Below are 17503 nucleotides of genomic sequence, written 5' to 3' on the forward strand. Positions count from 1 at the left end.
GTCGAGCTGTCGTCAAGGCGACTCCATTGTGAGAGACCACTGCTTTCCAATCTAACGTTGTAAAGACACGAGTTTTCTCGGCTTCTGTTGGCATCTCTCAATTGTGTATGAGTTTGGCGCACGCCAAAAGCAAAGCCTTTGTCAATACTAGTACATGTATTGATCGAACATCGAATGTAATGTACAGGTTGGCCACATTAATTGCATATTAAACCATTTTGAATGAAATAGATTTCATATGTACGTTCGGCGTTCGACGAGCGGGCATTGGTGTAGTAGGCATCCAGACTAGTAAATTTGTGACTGGCTGAAATAGAAGTCTTTGAAACACAACGAAGTGAGTTGCAAAAACGTCACATTTCGAAAATACTGTGAGGCAATTGGGAAATGTCACCAAAACGAAAGGTGATGATGTTTGACTGTTGTGAAATTGTAATGAGGTCACTTTACACTAAATTACCCATTGAACAAAGAATTTATTATTACACCCTAATTAAAAGTACTACATTCGCCTGTACCAAAATTGATATCCGCATCTGCGCCATACTGTGAAATGTCCCCGATTGGAAGCAGTGAGCTCAAGCGTTGTTTGCGTCTTTCTCGAGGCTCCTTTACTGAACCACAACATCGGATTCGTTTGCGCTCAGGCGAGGACACATGTCCATTGAAATACCTGTGGTAGTCATGTCCATCAAGATCTCTCAAAGGCATGAACATTATATGGACATTCGTCAGAGCAACAAATGTCTGAAAATAGATATCATAATTCTCCCACTTCCAGGTGTACGTGTCGCTGACAAAAGACTACAGTGTCTTCATACGATGTGGGACATTGCCTGCGAGCGAAAAAGGTGAAATGAATTAAGTGAAAGTGCTCTATGAAGCACTTTGGCGCTATTGACTGTCTGTCTTTGGCGCGCTGGAGTTGCTTCGTTTATGCAAGGAATTTTATTTTCACGATGGCATTTTACCTTTCTATTGTACGTATCATGTTCTGATTTGGAGCTTGTGTGATTTCGTTGGTGACTGAGTGTTCTCCTAATTAATTCAAAAATATACACATTTACTGAACACAATTGATCAACCAATTCTGGAAGAATTGATGAGATGTCATCCAGAACATGTACTTCTCTTCAAACTGCCAGTGCCAAATGAGGAAATGCTTATAAAGTATATTTTGCGCAAAGGCAATGTGGTGTGACTTTGGTTTAAACACAGTCACTGGGATTGAGGCCAACTGTACTACTACTCTGGTTCACAAATTGAGTCGTACAATTTATCTTTTCCGTACTTCTAATCTACATGGCATCTCTGCCATAATTGCTGACAATAAATTAAGCATCATTCGGTGGTAAACGTCAGCATTTTCGGGTTCAGGCGCTAGAAAAGGTTTTCCCTTGAGGCCGTTTTTGCTCGTTCGCTTTACTTCCGCCGACTTGACACAGTGCCAAATGACAGTTTTCCCGTCGAAAACGCATTACTTCGTGCAATCGTATTGGTGCCCTGCCAAGGCCGTAAAAACACATGAAAAGAACCATTTCATCAACATGAACATATTGACGTTGATGAAAAATGGATCATTTCATGTTTTTGCTGTCTAAATTGTTTCTTTTGTCGAGTTTTACGATGAATGAGAAGGCGCGCTTCATCCGTTGTGTCTCGTTTTCGAAGGTCAACACAGATCTAGAATAGCTTGAAATCGCTTTAAGACATTGTTCGTTTTACATGTGGCGAAGGAGAGGCTACTTTGGGATTCCGGATTGGGCAGTCGATTGCACCAAGATCTGGTGTCCTTTGTGGGACGCACTTCACAGCACGCTCGAAGGGCGATCGGACAGCAACTTGTCCCGAATTCTCTAGCATCTATTACTTGTGTAAACTTGTGATTGTATGCATGATATGTGTGTTGGATGATGGCTCTCCACCGACACTGCCATCTCGGCAGTTTCATAACTTTACATACGGTTCCATATCTTTGGAGAAGATCTCAATAGTGGAGGGACAATAGATAAAACTGCATAATTCACTCTTGAATATACTACGTCGTGCGCATCGGAGCTTCCTGGATTAAGAGGTTATGAGCCCAACACTCGATAAGAACATGGTCTTGTTAGGCGTCAAGAACTGGTCTACATGGCATACGTTTATCAAGGGTCGGCTAATGGCAAAGGGCCTGATTCATACGCTGTACCGCCACTCATCCACCATGACAGCGACTGAACGAGCGCAAGTCCGTGACGAACTGGCATCGCGGGCAATACCCTGAAGTCGACGCGGCAACATACGCCCGTGACTCTCAAAAGGCTTTGGGCCTAATCATAGAATCAATCAGTTCAAACCAATATCAACATGTGGATGGACTGAGCGAAGCTTTCGAGGATTACGGAGCGCTCAAGCTTCACCACGAGCCACAGACGCACTTGGACAAGATCGGCTTGCTTGCCGAGTACCACGGAATTCAATGGGAACCGAAAATGGAAACGCTGGCAGTTTTTATCGAGCGATTCTTCAACCTGATTCGACGTCTTCGGGATGCGCAGAAGACGAAAATATGACTGTGGCAGAGCTTCTGCCCCTCATGCCTTGGTGCCTACGCATTGTGCTCCACCAAGTTAATTTGTTGCCTGAAAGATTGCAAACACTTACGACGGCTGGATCACTTTTGGAGGCTGAATATAAAGCTGCTCTCGCCAACGGAGCGATCCAATCTCCAAGCGCTGATATGGGCGATGTACGAGCACTGAGTGCTGTTGACAACTCGCGCGGCCAAGGTGGTCGCGGACGTGGTCGTGGTAGAGGTGGTGGCCGTGGACAAAGACGAGAAGGCAACTGCCACCATTGCAACAAACCAGGACATTGGAAACGAGAGTGCCGTGCCAAGTTGCGCGGAGATCCACCTTCTGTCCCACCATCGACCGCGAAGACAAACGAATCTGGCAGTGCTGCTCCGAATTACCTTGTTTTCCTGTTTGCTGGGATGTGTCCCTCCAACCTCAGCATCTGTCCCTCCGATGATAAATTGGGTCCCTCCAGTCTGAGCATGGGTCCCTCCAGTCTCGGTATGAGTCCCGCCAGTCCATGTCCCTCCCGTCTCAGTCTCAACGCAGTCAAAACTACGACGAAGATCATCATCGACTCGGGGGCGTCGTCCTACATGACAGGGGCGAAAGAGCACTTGTATAATCTTGAGGACTGCGACAGAACAATCATCGTCGCAATGGTCATGTTGCCCAAGCAACTAAAATGGGAACGTTAGACACCAACACATCAAATGGGAACAAGTTGACACTTACTGAAGTATTGGTCATCGATGGTATGCCAATGACCCTTGTGTTTGTCCCTGCCCTTTCTGTCGCAACTCCAAATGCTCCGTCTCGTTTGGCCACGGCAAGTGCGGCATCCACGTTGGCTCCTTGGTCATCGCCAACGGGATCCTCGAACAACCAGCGAAAGTATATGTGCTCCAAGGCCATACGACTGTTCCGGTGGCGGCGAACGCCACAAGAACCACAAAAAACAATGACAATTTAGCATTTATGGCATGAAAGAGTGGGTCACGTACCGCTCGCAACACTCAAATATTGCTCCAAACTGGGACTTGGATTGCTGACTGATCTCTCGGGAGACATTGACTCGCCTTGTCCTGCTTGTGTCGTCTCGAATATGCACATGTTGCCAGCTCCGAAAACAAGTACTCGCACCTACAATGCTGGTGAATGTTGAGTGAGTGATACCAAAGGACCAGTGCGGACCGAAACTGTGGGTGGCTGCATTTTTTATACCGTGTGTATCGATGTGGCCTCGGCCTACAAAAGCATAATTTATATTTTGGAGATAATCGGGCTTGAACCGATAACATTGGTCGCTTCGTCAAGTCAACGGACGCTGCTACACAAGAAGCAAATTTCAAGAAAATCCTAGCATGGAGCGAACAACAGACAGGAAGATAAGTCAAGCAACTACGTACCGATGGTGGGTCCGAATATTCTTCGAACGAATTTCGCGACTGGCTCAAGACACAAGGCATCCACCGCGAGCGCTCCCAACCAGACCATCAATGGCAAAATGGAATTGCCGAGCGATCGCATCGGACTGTCATGGAAATGGCAATGTCCATGTTGGCCCGATCCGGTCTGGCTCGCCGATGGTGGGGAGAAGCGGTTAATACGGCCATTTTTATTCAGAACCGCATCGTCCATAACACTAAAGACCAAATGACACCGATTGACATAATGACGGGACACAAGCCCACGCTAGCCAACCTCAAAGTTTTTGGCTGTGTCGCCTACAACAGGATTAAGGAACCAACCAAACGAGATAAACTTGCCCCAAAGGCCCACAAATGTGAATTCTTCGGGTACGCCGAAAACATGAAGGCTTACTGCTTGTTCGATCTCGAGGACAATAAAGTCACCACGGGCGTCCACGTCACATTCCACGAAAGTGAATTCCTCCACCCGCCTGTCCCCATCGACTCGTACTTGGCTACAGCAAATGACAGCGATGATGACAGCTCTGACGATGAAGGGGAGCCGTTCGACCGGACCCCGAAAAGGATCATGAATGACGCCCATGCCCTCGTCGAATGAAGGCAACGAAATCCAACTTCGCAGCAAACTGCACAAGATCGCCAAGCGCCTATAATCAGCACCAATTCCGAACAGCATCAAACAAGAATTGTGGGAAACCCAGTGCCGCCTGCATCAAGACCTCTTCAGGCTTGATGTGCAAGATGTCGGAAGAGGGGAGCAACCGTCGACTCTTAGCGGCCTACGTGTCCCACCGATTACGACGACACCAACTCTTGCACCGACGATTACTCGACCAACTCGCGAACTACGTTCGCCACAACGCTTCGGCGAAATAGACTTCGACCATAATCATCGTGATCATGCTTCAACAATGGTCTACGAAGGTTTTGAGTTGTCGTGTGTAGCCTTACCATCACTTGAAGATGACGTACCTCAATCGCATGCTGAAGCCATGTCTTGCCGCGAGAAACAGCAATGGCGCGACGCCGAACTCCGTGAGCTAAAGAAGATGCAAGAGCAAGGCACTTGGACAATGGACACATTACCGGTGGGACGTAAGGCCATCGGAAACATGTGGGTCTACGCGAAGAAGAAGAAGAACGCAGAAGGAGAATTGGTGGCTTACAAGGCACGCCTCGTCGTGAAAGGATTTTCCCAAGTCGAGGGCGTTGACTTCGACGCAACCTTCTCGCCGGTCGTCATGGCCTGGATATGTGCCCGTAGCCTCGTTGCTGTTCAGTGCGATGCAAACAACCCTTTCGTCCAAGCCGACTTGCCACCCGAAATCCAAGTCTACATGAAACAAATTGAGGGTTACGAAGACAAAACGAGGAAGGTATGCCTACTGAAGAAGACACTATATGGATTGAAGCAGGCATCACTTGCCTGGTACCTGCGCTGCAAGAAAATCATGATCTCCCTTGGTTTCGTGGCAAGCCAACACGACCCTTGTCTCTTCCTTTGCACAGTTGATGGCAAACCTGAAATGGTTTGCAAGTAGTTTGATGATTTTGTCGTGGCGGCCAAGACCGCATCGCGGGCGGAGGCAGTTATTGACGAGCTCGAAAAGAAAATGGACCTCAAGCGCCAAGGGGAGCTAAAGTACATCGTTGGGATCAAAATTGAGCGGGACCTCAAAGAGGAGACTCTTACCTTATCACAAGCAGCGTTTTGCAGAACGCGTGCTGAAGCGATTCAAATTGCATGAGTCCCATGGTCAAGCGACATCAGAAGTGGAGGATACCGATGGCGCATGGGATGACCCAAACCAACCTAAGACTGACGAGTCAGAATTTCGTGCAATCGTTGGAAGCCTCATGTACCTTACCACTTGCACACAACCATATCACACGCAGTCAGCGTTTGTCCCGCCACATGCATGACCCACGCATTCCACATCTTGTTGGGGCCAAGCGCTTCCTTCACTACCTTCGCGCAACAACGAATGTGGGTATTATATATCGTCGAGAAGACATGACACTTATCGGTTTTGGTGACGCAAGCTGGGCCACAAAACCCGACCTCAAGTCAACGACTGGCTTTGTTTGGCTCGTCTGCGGTGACGCCGTCTCATGGAAGTCAGCAAAACAATGCATCGTGGCGATATCGACGTGTGAGTCGGGGTACGTCGCTGCAGCTGAAGAAACGAAGGACGGCATTTGGCTCCGTGGCCTCCTTGAAGACCTGGGCGAACCTCAAGGGACAACAACACTGCACTGCGACAACAAGGCAGCGATTGTGACGGCGCAAAACGACACAACAAGCGACCGATCCAAGCACATTGCTGTGCGACATCATTGCCAGTGGCACGCTCAAGTTGGTTCATGCTGGCACGGCAGACATGTTGGCCGATGTGCTTACTAAGTATCAACTCGCCGTGCAATCGAAAAATTCAGGAATAACGTCATGGCAAACGGACTGATCAATTCACAAGCCAATCAAAATCGGTGGAACACAACGAAACAAAAGCGATTGTCCCACGAAAAAGTTGAAGTTGGAACGACAATTGAAAACAAGGTACCCAGCAACCTAGCCTGCAACAAGAAAAGGAAACCGCCTCAAGACAGCGCGGTGCATCGCCACAGGGGAGTGTTGGAGGTGGCTCTCCACCGACACTGCCATCTCGGCAGCTTCATATCTTTACATACGGTTCCATATCTTTGGAGAAGATCTCAATAGTGGAGGGACAATAGATAAAACTACATAATTCACTCTTGAATATACTACGTCGTGCATATCGGAGCTACCTGGATTAAGAATGTGCGAGTCAACACATGGTGTACACCATCTGTGTACCTTCCACCTGGCCAATTGGAGAGGCGTGAATATTTTTCTAAATTTACGAAATTTTATAGAATAGAGAAAACTTTTTAAAATGTCCACACTGTCAATTTCAATTTGGTATGGTGCCAAATAAGATCTGGGTTCCAAGGCGGCGGGCACCGAGCGACATGGCGGGTGCCTATAGCTTCCATCTGCATATGTCTGTGCCAATCTACGGAGACTACACCGCCGATGATGGAAAGAGACCACGGCGGGGCGCGGGTTGTTCAGCCCAGCGGTCCCTGTATGGGCTGCTCCCGCGGAGTGGTACCTACTTGGATATGAAATTATGAATTGCAATGATACAATTCATTTCATGTTACTCAAATTGAATTGTTGCTCTCATTTCAACTTACAACGTGACATTGTCTTCTGACAATAGCTTTGGAATGCGTCGGTGGATCTTGTGCTTCTTTTGAGAATCATTGTAAACTCATAGTCATAACGATAGTTGTTCGCATCAATGACATGACCGCGGTGACGGAAGATCTTACACATGTGTGGTGGGTACGTTCAGCCACACCGTTCTGCCATTGCTCCTCTGTCGAGGATGTATCGTGTTCGATTCCCTTGGAGCTGATTAGGTCTGTTAGTTGGAGCAATGCGTATTCGGGGCCTCCGTCCGAGCGGAATTGACCTTCTTGTCCGTTTGGCGTTCGGGGAAGGCGATTAATTCTTGTAGGTTGAAAGACAGCGAAATATGAGGCTTTCAGGTACACTAGCCTGCAGTCCACTGAATGAGTATGTAGGACCAATTTCACGTAATTTTCTCCAGTCATCAAAAACCACAGCCCCTCTTCGTCCAATTCGTTTGCGGCGCTGTCGGTGAAACTTGCCTTAATTGTTTAGGGTGGCTAGTGTAGACACCACCTACGCTTGATTGTGCTCGGGCGACGTTCGAGCAACTTAATATCGTTGTCCCATGGCCATGTTGTAACTTTGACCAACAAATATTTTTCGGATAAAGTGCATATTCTACCGGATAAAGGTCAATAGAAACGTTAAGTTTATACTCTCTCTGTACCACAATTGTGGAGCGAATAAGTTTTCTGGCGTATTCCTCCATTTAAAAGTTACGATTCACTGCGAAGTATTATATACGCAAGAGTACACTTATAAAAACTATTTATCCACTTCCATCGATGTGTACGTAGCGGAGAATCTCATCGAACTCCAAAACTTCTTGACGAAACTGAGAGCGAACTTCAGTTGACTATATTTGTTGATCCACTTCGGCGTGAAATATTTGATCCACAAATCAAAAACCGCCTTAGGGCCACGTCATACATAATGTGCCCATTCTGCATGTTACATGAGCCTTGTGCAAGTGAAAGCTGATGGAAGCCACATCGCCCTAGCATTGCCTAACGCAGAATTCCTAGTAAGCGAACATTCTCGTAGTCTAGCTAAACCTCGGCTTAATCAATCACTTTCTCATATACACTCAATTGGTTACGAGCCCAAATTACCTCCGCCGCCTTCCCCGCCGCCGAGGCCAAACACACCGCGTCAATTACTCCACACTTTTCCGGAAATTTGTCGCGCCTTCCCGGGTTGTCTGCCGCCGCCGTCCACGCCGTCCGCGTCGTCAGCCAGCCTCCCTCCGTCCGGCTCCACATCACAACAGCTCTACCTGTTCTCCTTCTGTGAGTATACGGGGCAGACCTTTTTTGGGAAACATTGTTAGTGCGAATCTGGATTGGCACTAAACTCCTAGTAGGGTTTGCCATTTTATGCGAAATTGCGTCAAGTCCCTTTTACGTGTGGTCGAAGGGAACAAGTTGCGCAAGAAGAGTCAAGTCAAGGAAAAGAAAACCGCGTCGTTAAAGAAGGTTTTTCGCCCCCTCAAGGATGGCATAGTGCTGATAAAGTCCAACAAGACCTTGTTAACGCACTTAAGCGGGTCGAGCGAATTTCGAAGCATCTACAAGAAATACTTGTTAAGGATTTTCTAAATTCCGACCCCAAGACCGTCGACTTCAACAAGTACCTCTTTCGAACTTTTTACCTGCTTATCGAACATACCACCGACCTCGTGGACAAGTCTATGAACGGAGTCGACAACATTTACAAGGTCAAGCTTCTGCCCATTATCAAGTCTCGCGGTAACAACAAATTTCAATTATTCAGTTGGTTATTTCCACTACATTCATTGTCCTGAACCATGGATTTTAAACATTTTGTTCACGTGTTCAACGGAAAGTCGTTCAATGAATGGGAGTGTCGACTCAATGCGTACCTCGAATTCAAGGATGTCCTTGGCACAATGCCTCCAACCATGCTGCCTTTACCGCCAAGAACCGTCTTGCCCGCTCCATTATCCTGGCAGTTCTTGACAACCACCACGTCCGTATGGTTTCCAAGCAACCGACTGCTGCGTCCATGATATAGCTTAGCAGCGAACGCTACGGCACCAAGTCCTTTATGGGTGAATTTTGTCTATTTCAAACTGTGATGGAGATTCGCATCCGCCACAACAAATCAGCCCGTGCGTATTGCGATCGTTTCAAGATTCATCTGGATGAATTACTCGACGCTGGCGTGATTATCGACGACAAACTCCAAGTTCGCATCTTCCTAAACAGTTTTGACCAACGGTTTGAATTCATCATTAACTTTCAAGCCCATTTCTTTCAACACGGCGAAGTCATCGATGACACGACGCTGCCGAAGTTGTTCACCACACTCATTCAAAAGGAGATCCGAAGCTCTTATGGATCTTTGGATGCAGTTTTAACGACTACTTTGCGACTAAACCAACGATCCCGCTCCCGTCACGGCAACCATGACACCCCCGTCGTCTGCAGCTACTGCAACATACGCAGCCATACATACTGAGGATGTTTGCCGCCGCAAGCGTGCCGCCAGTAGCATTCCAAGAGTGGTCCACGCCTCGTCTCCGAACAACACGTCGCCACTTTCGGATTCTGCTTCACCTGCCTCGTTGGAGCGCCCCCGTGGTTCATCATCTCCATCGTCATCCGGCTCAAATACCGTCGCCACGTTCAGTCTTCTACCAACCATGTAAGTATGCTTGACAATGTGAGTCACTTCACACTACAATCCTCCGCTCCACTTCCTGACATCTCGGAATGGATTTTGACTCTGGCACATCTATTCATTACTGCAACAACGCTGCTTGGTCTGTACTAGTGGATATGAACACCCCGTCTGGCGTATATCCTGTTGTCCTGGTCGATATCTTGTTTACTTAGGAAATACAATTCAACCTGTTCTCACTCTCCCGCGTTACCAACAAGAAGTTTGAGGCCGTGTTTCGTGAAGCCGATTGCTCCGTCACACGCGACGACCAGTACTTGCCTTTGATGTGGGCCGGAACAACTTATTTTTCTTGGATATTGCCAATCCTTCGACTCCCGTCGAACTCGATGCACCGGATGCTGTTATTGGTCACTCTCTTGTGGCGACTACCGATGCCTATACTTGGCATGCCTCAAGCACACGGTGAAGACCAAACAATACACGATTGGCATTGAGCTCCCAGCTGCAAGCACATGTTTTACTCGAGTTGTCTTGCCAGAAAGCAATCGCGTCTACCGTTTCCACAACGTTCATTGTCGTTTACCGATGAACCCTTTGATCTCGTCATTCGGATTGTTTGTGGACCAATGCGTCATTTCTTTACGTTCACCGATGATTTTTCGCGCTATGGCTACGTCTTCTTCCTTCAGCACAAGTCTGATGCACTCTAGTGCTTCAAAGACTTCGCTGCACATTGCCACACGCAATTCAACAGACCAGTGTGTTGTCTGCGTTCTCTTCGAGCACCTGCATAAGTCCCAACCTGACTTGTCAGCTTTGCGCATTTTCGGTTGCGAAGCCTTTGCTCATGTCGAGCAACATGAGTGCTTGATCTTTCGTCGAAGATCATTCGCACGATGTATCTGGGTCATGAACCAAATAGGGATATCGCCTGTACTGTCAGAATCCCGAAAAGAACATCGTAAGCCGAAGCTTTATGTTCAATGAAGCCACGTGTTTCTTCCTTGCTACTCGTTCTCCCTCTTCATCGGAGCAAGCAGAAAGCAACTTCTTCGACGACGAGCCTCCTCCAATTAACACTTCTTCGCAACGTGATGCCCTCGTCGCTCTGGTCACATTCGTCGTCCTCATTCACGCTACTTGGTCTCTGACTCTGATGCCGCTCCCACCGTTGCTCCACCCGCACCCGATTTGCCAAGCGATTCTCCCCCTGATGCGAACTTACAGCCGCAGTCTCCAATTCCAACTGCCGTCGACTCTACCTTGCCACTTGCTCCACCTTCAGCGTCTGACGTTGCTGCTCCTCGCCCAGTTGCTCCATCTGAACTCGTTACCCCGCCTCACCATCCTGTTTACCTCGAAGACTCTGCTGGTATGGATACGTCTCCTTTCTTGGATGCATCTCTTCGTCGTTGCCCTCGAAGGCAATACCGATGAGGACGCTCAAGATGCAAGCGTCGACGCATTCTCGTCGCCGTTGCCCTTCAATCAACTGTTCTGCCAACTACACTTTGTCAAGCCCATACTTCGTCTGAACGCGACGAATGGATCAAAGCCACTGATACCGAGCATCAATCCCTGATGCAACATAGAACCTGGACTCTTTGCGAACTCCCTACTGGTTGAAGCCCATTGGATGCCGTTGGCTCTCCTCCAAGATATACGCCGCCGATGGTTCTCTTTCCTGTTTCAAAGCCCATCTCGATACTCAAGGTTTCACACAAATTGCTGGTATTGACTATTTACGGCCTTAAGCAATCGTCGCGTGGAAGTCCGCCCACGATTCGTACTTTCGTTCTCAAGGCTTTACTCCATTCAAAACTGACCCATGCATCTACTTTCAACAGTAGACCGATGGTTTCGTTTTGGTGGGCGTGTATGTTGACGGTTTCATCCTTCTCTCCAAGAGCACTCCCCTGCTGGAAGCAACCAGCGCGACCTTTCTGCCCCTTCAACATAAAGGATCTTGGTCCCTTGATTTTCTGCCTCGGAATTGAAGTTACACGCCGTGACGATGGTTCCATTCATTTGCACCAACACAATTATGTCTCGGATACACTTGCTAAACACGGACTTTCTGATTGTAACCCAATCTCAATGCCTCAAGACACTGGTCATTCTACTGCCCCTACCTCCTCTGCTGTCTCTATCGATCGTTTGCCTTATCGCAATGTGGTGGGCGATCTACTCTATCTCACCACGTCCACGCGTCCCGACATAGCGCACACTGTGACCTTGCTCTCAAGACATCTCAATGATCCAGCTCCCGAGCACCACCAAATCGCCAAGCGCCTCCTACGCTACTTGAAAGGAACTCAAAACTTGGCCTGCTTTACAAGAAGTTCTCCGACGAAGCCTTTACGCTCGAACTCTACGTTGATGCCGACCGACTACGCCAACGACAAGACCACTCGTCTTTCAACGTTTGGCTACTTCCTATTCCTCAATGGATGTCTGGTCAGTTGGATGTCCAAGCTTCAAAACTTTGTCGCTCTCTCGACCTCCGAAGTCGAGTACATCTCCATGTCCTATGGTTTGCAAGAAGCACTATGGCTCAAGTCAATGAAGTACTCAAGCTCCCAATCAAGTTACCGATCCTCGTGTTAACAAGCAGAGCACCATCGAAATGGCCGAAAACCCTGCTCTCCACCGACGCACGAAACACATCGACGTGGGCCACTACTTCATTCGTGACCTCGTCAAGCAACACACCGTCAAGATCCAGTACTGCGAAACCAACTCGATGCTTGGCTTGTCGAAATGCTTACGAAATCTTTGCCGCGACCCAACTTCGAAGAGCACAAGGCGTGAATTGTCACACCTCCACCTCTTCATGCAACAACCAAGAACGTCACGATTAGAGTGAAATGTTGAGCTACATCGGCGTGAAATATTTGATGCACAAATCAAATATCGCCTTAAGGCCACGTCATTCAAAATATGCCCATTCTGCATGTTACATGAGCCTTGCGCAAGTTAATGCTAACGGAAGCCACATCACCCTAGCGTTGCTTAATGCAGAATTTCTACAAAGCGAACATTCTCGAAGTCTAGCTTAACCTCCGCTAAATCAATCACTTTCCAATTACGCTCAATGTACTTGTTGGTGTCTGTCAGTGTTGATCGGATGGCATTTGAACGCGCACGGAACATCCCAGCCTTGAAGTACTCTTCAGCAGTATTTCATGAAGTAACGCTCCGCACTCTTCATTTGTCAGGTCCCGCCTTCCCACTGCCATTTTGAGTGACATATGAGAGTTTGTACATATGAGAGCGATGGTATTAACTTAATAATTGTAATCCGACCTTCGGCCTTGAATTGGATATTTTATTAACTTCTCAGCACTGCGCACTCCATGGTAATGCTCTAAACGGGTTTGTTTGTCTCGTCCAATCAGCGATGTAGAAATCGAAGCCAGGCGGAATACGTTGAATTTTGAATTTTGCGATGATATATAATGGTGGGTCATGTCTTCCCTCCCCAAACTCACTTCATTTTATGGGATGGAGGGGGTAACTCAGTTACCCCTGAGGTCAAATTTTTAGTTACCAGCTAATATATGTAAACTATCAAATCATATTTTGGAATCAACTATTTTTCAAAACTTGAATCTGAGACGTAATTCCTCTTCCTCTCATTGAGATCAGACAATATTACGCCTCATGTCACTGAAGTTTGGAAATTTGAGTCAAAGAAAGCACAAGTAAATTTAGTGAAGTTTTGGAAGATTATAAATGAAGTACACCAAATCAATTTTGAGAAGTTATACCATTGAATTTCGACGATACTCTAGCCAACATGACACCAGCGCGGAGAGTAGTTCAGGTGTCCACACGCGCGACACTGTTTTTAGTATCAACTAAAGTGCTGGGTAGTCTCAGTTATACCTCCATGTGGGAGCTTAACGCTTCTGCTCCTCCATGACAGTAGCTTAAGGTACTGTGAACGACGGAATGGTACGCACCCGAAGTCTTGACACGGCCTACTCTGCTTTTGTCCAATAAAAATGAGTTACTAGCGATGTAGTTGGCTAGTGATATTATTCTCCCCCTGCGTGATTTTATTATATTGAGATCGCCACGCATTCCAGAATTCATGACCGAGAACTCGACACTGTGAACTCCAAAGCCGTCCTTTATAGTGGCATTTTAGCTGCATGTGCTGTAACTCTTTCAGATTTCGACCCAGCTATGAATAGCACCGAAAGCATTCGCCGCAGCTTTGAGACTGCCCTACCTCGCCAAGAGAATTCTGAAGATGGGACAACCAGTGATTCGGATTAATCACGACGGCTAGCATAATGCTGGTATTTTTGTATCCAACTTTTTCGTGATTTTAATGTAATCTATAATAGAAAAAGTTTGACACTGTCATGAAATTAAGTTAACCAGGGTCCCTTTCTCAGTCACTTACTGTACTACGTAATAGATACCAGAACGTTGGGCCACAGCATCAAACCCTTTTAGTTTCAGTGGTCATCCTATCCACCAAGACGCAATTCCTGAATGTCTATGATCTGCAATTTTAAGTAAGCAAGGCTCAGTTTCGCAATGGTACAATGCTTGCCATAATATTTAAATAAAGTGTCAAGCAATGATTACAATTAAATATACATCGATTGGTTACCATTGACTGGATATTAAAGCGTAGCTCGAATTTCCCGGCCCAGTCATACTCCATTATTCTGAAATTCTTCGAGGACAACAATGGCCTGCCATTTCGCCTTTCGCTGGAAGATGGCAGAGCGTTTGTCGTTACTACGCTTCCGCCTCGGCGGCAGTTGAATGGCAGCAACTTTCGAAAGTGGCGATGGCATAGTTGGCTTGGTGTGTGTCATAATGAGGGTTGCGTATTGATCACGATCATGAAATAGAGGGTTGTACCCTGACCACGTATTTATGTGTGCTCTGAAGAAGTGACAACTTTTTGGTCTCCACATTTCGAGAACAAGATCGAGTTGGAAAGAGCAAATCACAGACAATATTGACGAGACTTTGCGCTTTTTACTTGCCGATTAGGTCGCCTTGAATCGTACAATTAGAATAGTGCCGCCAATGAGAAGGTTACTGTGACTCTTTTTGTCGAAAAGAGCATTACCAGTGACTTCGCGGCAAGTTAATGCTTGTGGTACATCAATCAGCTCACTGTGGTAGCACCATCGCAAACGAGCGATTGACAATATCACAAGGCACTTCTTTCCACTTTTGGCTATACAAGTCATATTATGCTAACCCGTCTTGGCGGTACTTCTTATACTACCATTCAATTTGTGATTCCATGTGTGATCCCTAAGTTGGATCGCAGGATCTCGAATTGCTCGCGCGGTTTGACTTTCGTGAGATATCAGCGATTATTACCTTGGTGGGACAGTTGTGGATATGAACCCTCATTTGATCCCGCACAGAATGCTGAAGTGTCTTGTCTTTCATGTAGGTCGGATTCTTAGCGATAGCAATTGCGCTTGGGTTGCCGCAGAGTACGGCAAATCGTCCTTGAGAGTGTCTCACTTCTTCAAGGAGCTCGAAGGATCGAATCAACTCCTTCACCACTCACTTGGTGAAATGTACTCGGTATTAGCAAGCTACATCAGGCATCGCCACCATCGACTGTTTCCTTGAACTTGCCGAGATAAAGCTTCCGGAAAACTTGACTACAAATCCCCCGATGGGCTAGCGGCGCTTCTCGTTGGCAAGTCGGCTTTACAGTAGGCTTCCATTTGGAACTATCCAAGTTTGATCTGTGCAGCGATACTGAGACTTACTGCTTTTGTGCCTATGATGTTCCATGACAATACACCTCGTATCATGACTGCTAGTCTTGGCAGAACTTTTCGTAGATTTCAACAGAAATTCGGTCCCAAGGGATGGTAAAATCCGTGATACTGCCGACGACACTGGTGACGATGCAGATGACGAATACTGTGTCCATGCTGCAGGTTGACGATGCAAGTGACAAAATTTATGTGGGTCATATGACTGCGCGGATGGCAATTAGATGCGATTATACGTACACCTTATAGTTTAGCACCAGCCCGAGTTAGCTATAAACTGTTTACCTCGTACCGTATGCAAACGTTGGTTGGTCTTGAGGTGAGAAGTCGCGAGTGCCACTGTTTTGACAAATGACGTTGCATGCGTAGTCGGGAAGAAATGAGTCGTTAACCACGGATCCTCGGAGAGTACTGGAAGGACATTGAAGACCTCCTTGTAGCCCTATTTGATAGGTAAATCTCGCAGAAGAAGCGTTAATTGCGTCCTGATTTAAAGTTTACGTGGATGGTTATTTCCATAGGGTCTTGACTGTCAGGTCCCGGTGAATGGTACAATCGGCGCGCTGGTGCCGTATTTGGTAGTAAAGCAGGTTCGGACAATGGGCCAGATCATCCATCAGGTATCCACGGACATAATAGCCATCTGACGGTTTGGAAAGGTAAAAATGAAGTTTCAATTCGTTTCGCGAGAATGGGCGCCCTAGTACTGTCACAACGATTAGCTGTAGCGGCAAGTCAACAGGAAATGTGGTACGTTTCGTTCGAATAGGAGAAGAAACACCTCCCTGGGTACGGAACTGGAATAGGTACTACATTGCATTGTCGCGATGTAGAGGATTTCACCATAGTCTCGCAACATGTGATCCGGGCAGAAAAAATACCACGAGCTGTTTGGGATAGGAGTAAAGGCCCGCCGGCAACTTGAGGTGCATGGAGGCATAACCCTACTCTATCACTGGAGTTGTTCTGACCGTCGCCGACTGTAATGACGCATCTGTCAACACAATTGGCAAATCGTTGAGTCTGGTGATCCAGGAGGCGTCCAAGAGCGGGGATCAACATAATGGCAGACAAAACGGCGGTAGGGGGTCGTCCGAAATGACGTCGAACAATTTTGACGACATGCCTGTCACAATTTCGATCCATTGCTTTGTTGGGGCCGCAAGGCTCTAGCGCATGGAGAGGTGTCGAACGGGGTCCTCGGGCGACCACTTTCTTTTGTATAGGTCAGAAGGTGGTCCACCTGTGACCTGTGTGATACTGTGAGACGCCAGAGTCGTTACACGAGGCCAAGTGGAGTTTGAACATTGATTGTAGTGATTCTCAAGTCAGGCAAAAGGAATTGTGCCACAACAAACAGCACACGCCACGACTGCTCGCTTGACGGAAGCCCAATGGTGTCCATCGCTCCTCAAACCACGACAATAGATAGCTATGCGCACAACATTGGGGTAATGTTTGGTTCCTTCATGAACGACTCTAGGAAGGGTGAGCGGCCACACGCCAGCAATGTGTCACTTGGAGATCCCCAAGTTTGAATATCGCCCTCTAAACCAGGATGTAGCCTGGAGAGGTCCTAGACAACATGCTGTCTCTTGATATAGGCACGGCAAAGGCGTACAAGCACAAGATCAACACTGACCTGTTGTGTTGCTGCCTTAAGTTTAACGCGTGCTGTATACGATGACCTCCAGCGTGTTTTAGCATAAACAACATACACAATGCCCTTCTTGCTCAGCCGCAAGACTTGCGCGGTGTTGGACGAGTTGATGCCTTCGTCGTGTAGGGTTTGGAACACGACATTGTCGATCAGTTTGGCCAATGAAGTGTCGGTGGGGACAAGGGAGAGCTGGTACCTAGTTGGAGGGGCAGGTA

The 17503-nt window shown here is 47.3% G+C and overlaps 2 protein-coding genes across 12 annotated transcripts; both read right to left on the minus strand.

Annotated features, from left to right (window-relative positions):
- Positions 1-2042: 2042 nt before the first annotated feature.
- On the minus strand, positions 2043-3897 carry H310_13330 (hypothetical protein). Of its 11 annotated transcripts, XM_008880790.1 has the most exons (8): positions 3851-3897; positions 3753-3806; positions 3563-3709; positions 3294-3477; positions 2647-3238; positions 2421-2590; positions 2185-2312; positions 2091-2129 (listed from the first exon to the last, which is right to left on the minus strand). In XM_008880790.1, exons 4-5 carry the CDS (start codon positions 3471-3473, stop codon positions 2657-2659), a joined length of 762 nt encoding a protein of 253 aa, XP_008879012.1. In that variant the 5' UTR covers positions 3474-3477; positions 3563-3709; positions 3753-3806; positions 3851-3897; the 3' UTR covers positions 2091-2129; positions 2185-2312; positions 2421-2590; positions 2647-2656. The 11 variants fall into 11 exon arrangements, with proteins under 11 accessions (XP_008879010.1, XP_008879008.1, XP_008879015.1 ...); XM_008880788.1 differs by having other exon boundaries at positions 2043-2312; positions 3294-3709; XM_008880789.1 differs by having other exon boundaries at positions 2091-2312; positions 3294-3679; positions 3783-3806.
- A 509-nt stretch (positions 3898-4406) lies between these two features.
- H310_13331 (hypothetical protein) lies at positions 4407-6409 on the minus strand. Its single transcript, XM_008880795.1, has 10 exons — positions 6054-6409; positions 5860-5960; positions 5776-5804; positions 5685-5716; positions 5425-5628; positions 5158-5324; positions 5078-5111; positions 4964-5031; positions 4821-4907; positions 4407-4770 (listed from the first exon to the last, which is right to left on the minus strand). The coding sequence occupies exons 2-6, from the start codon at positions 5928-5930 to the stop codon at positions 5268-5270; spliced, it is 393 nt and encodes a 130-aa protein (XP_008879017.1). The 5' UTR covers positions 5931-5960; positions 6054-6409; the 3' UTR covers positions 4407-4770; positions 4821-4907; positions 4964-5031; positions 5078-5111; positions 5158-5267.
- Between the last annotated feature and the right edge of the window lie 11094 nt (positions 6410-17503).

Source organism: Aphanomyces invadans, assembly GCF_000520115.1.
Source record: "Aphanomyces invadans strain NJM9701 unplaced genomic scaffold supercont1.49, whole genome shotgun sequence".
NCBI lineage: Eukaryota > Oomycota > Saprolegniomycetes > Saprolegniales > Verrucalvaceae > Aphanomyces > Aphanomyces invadans.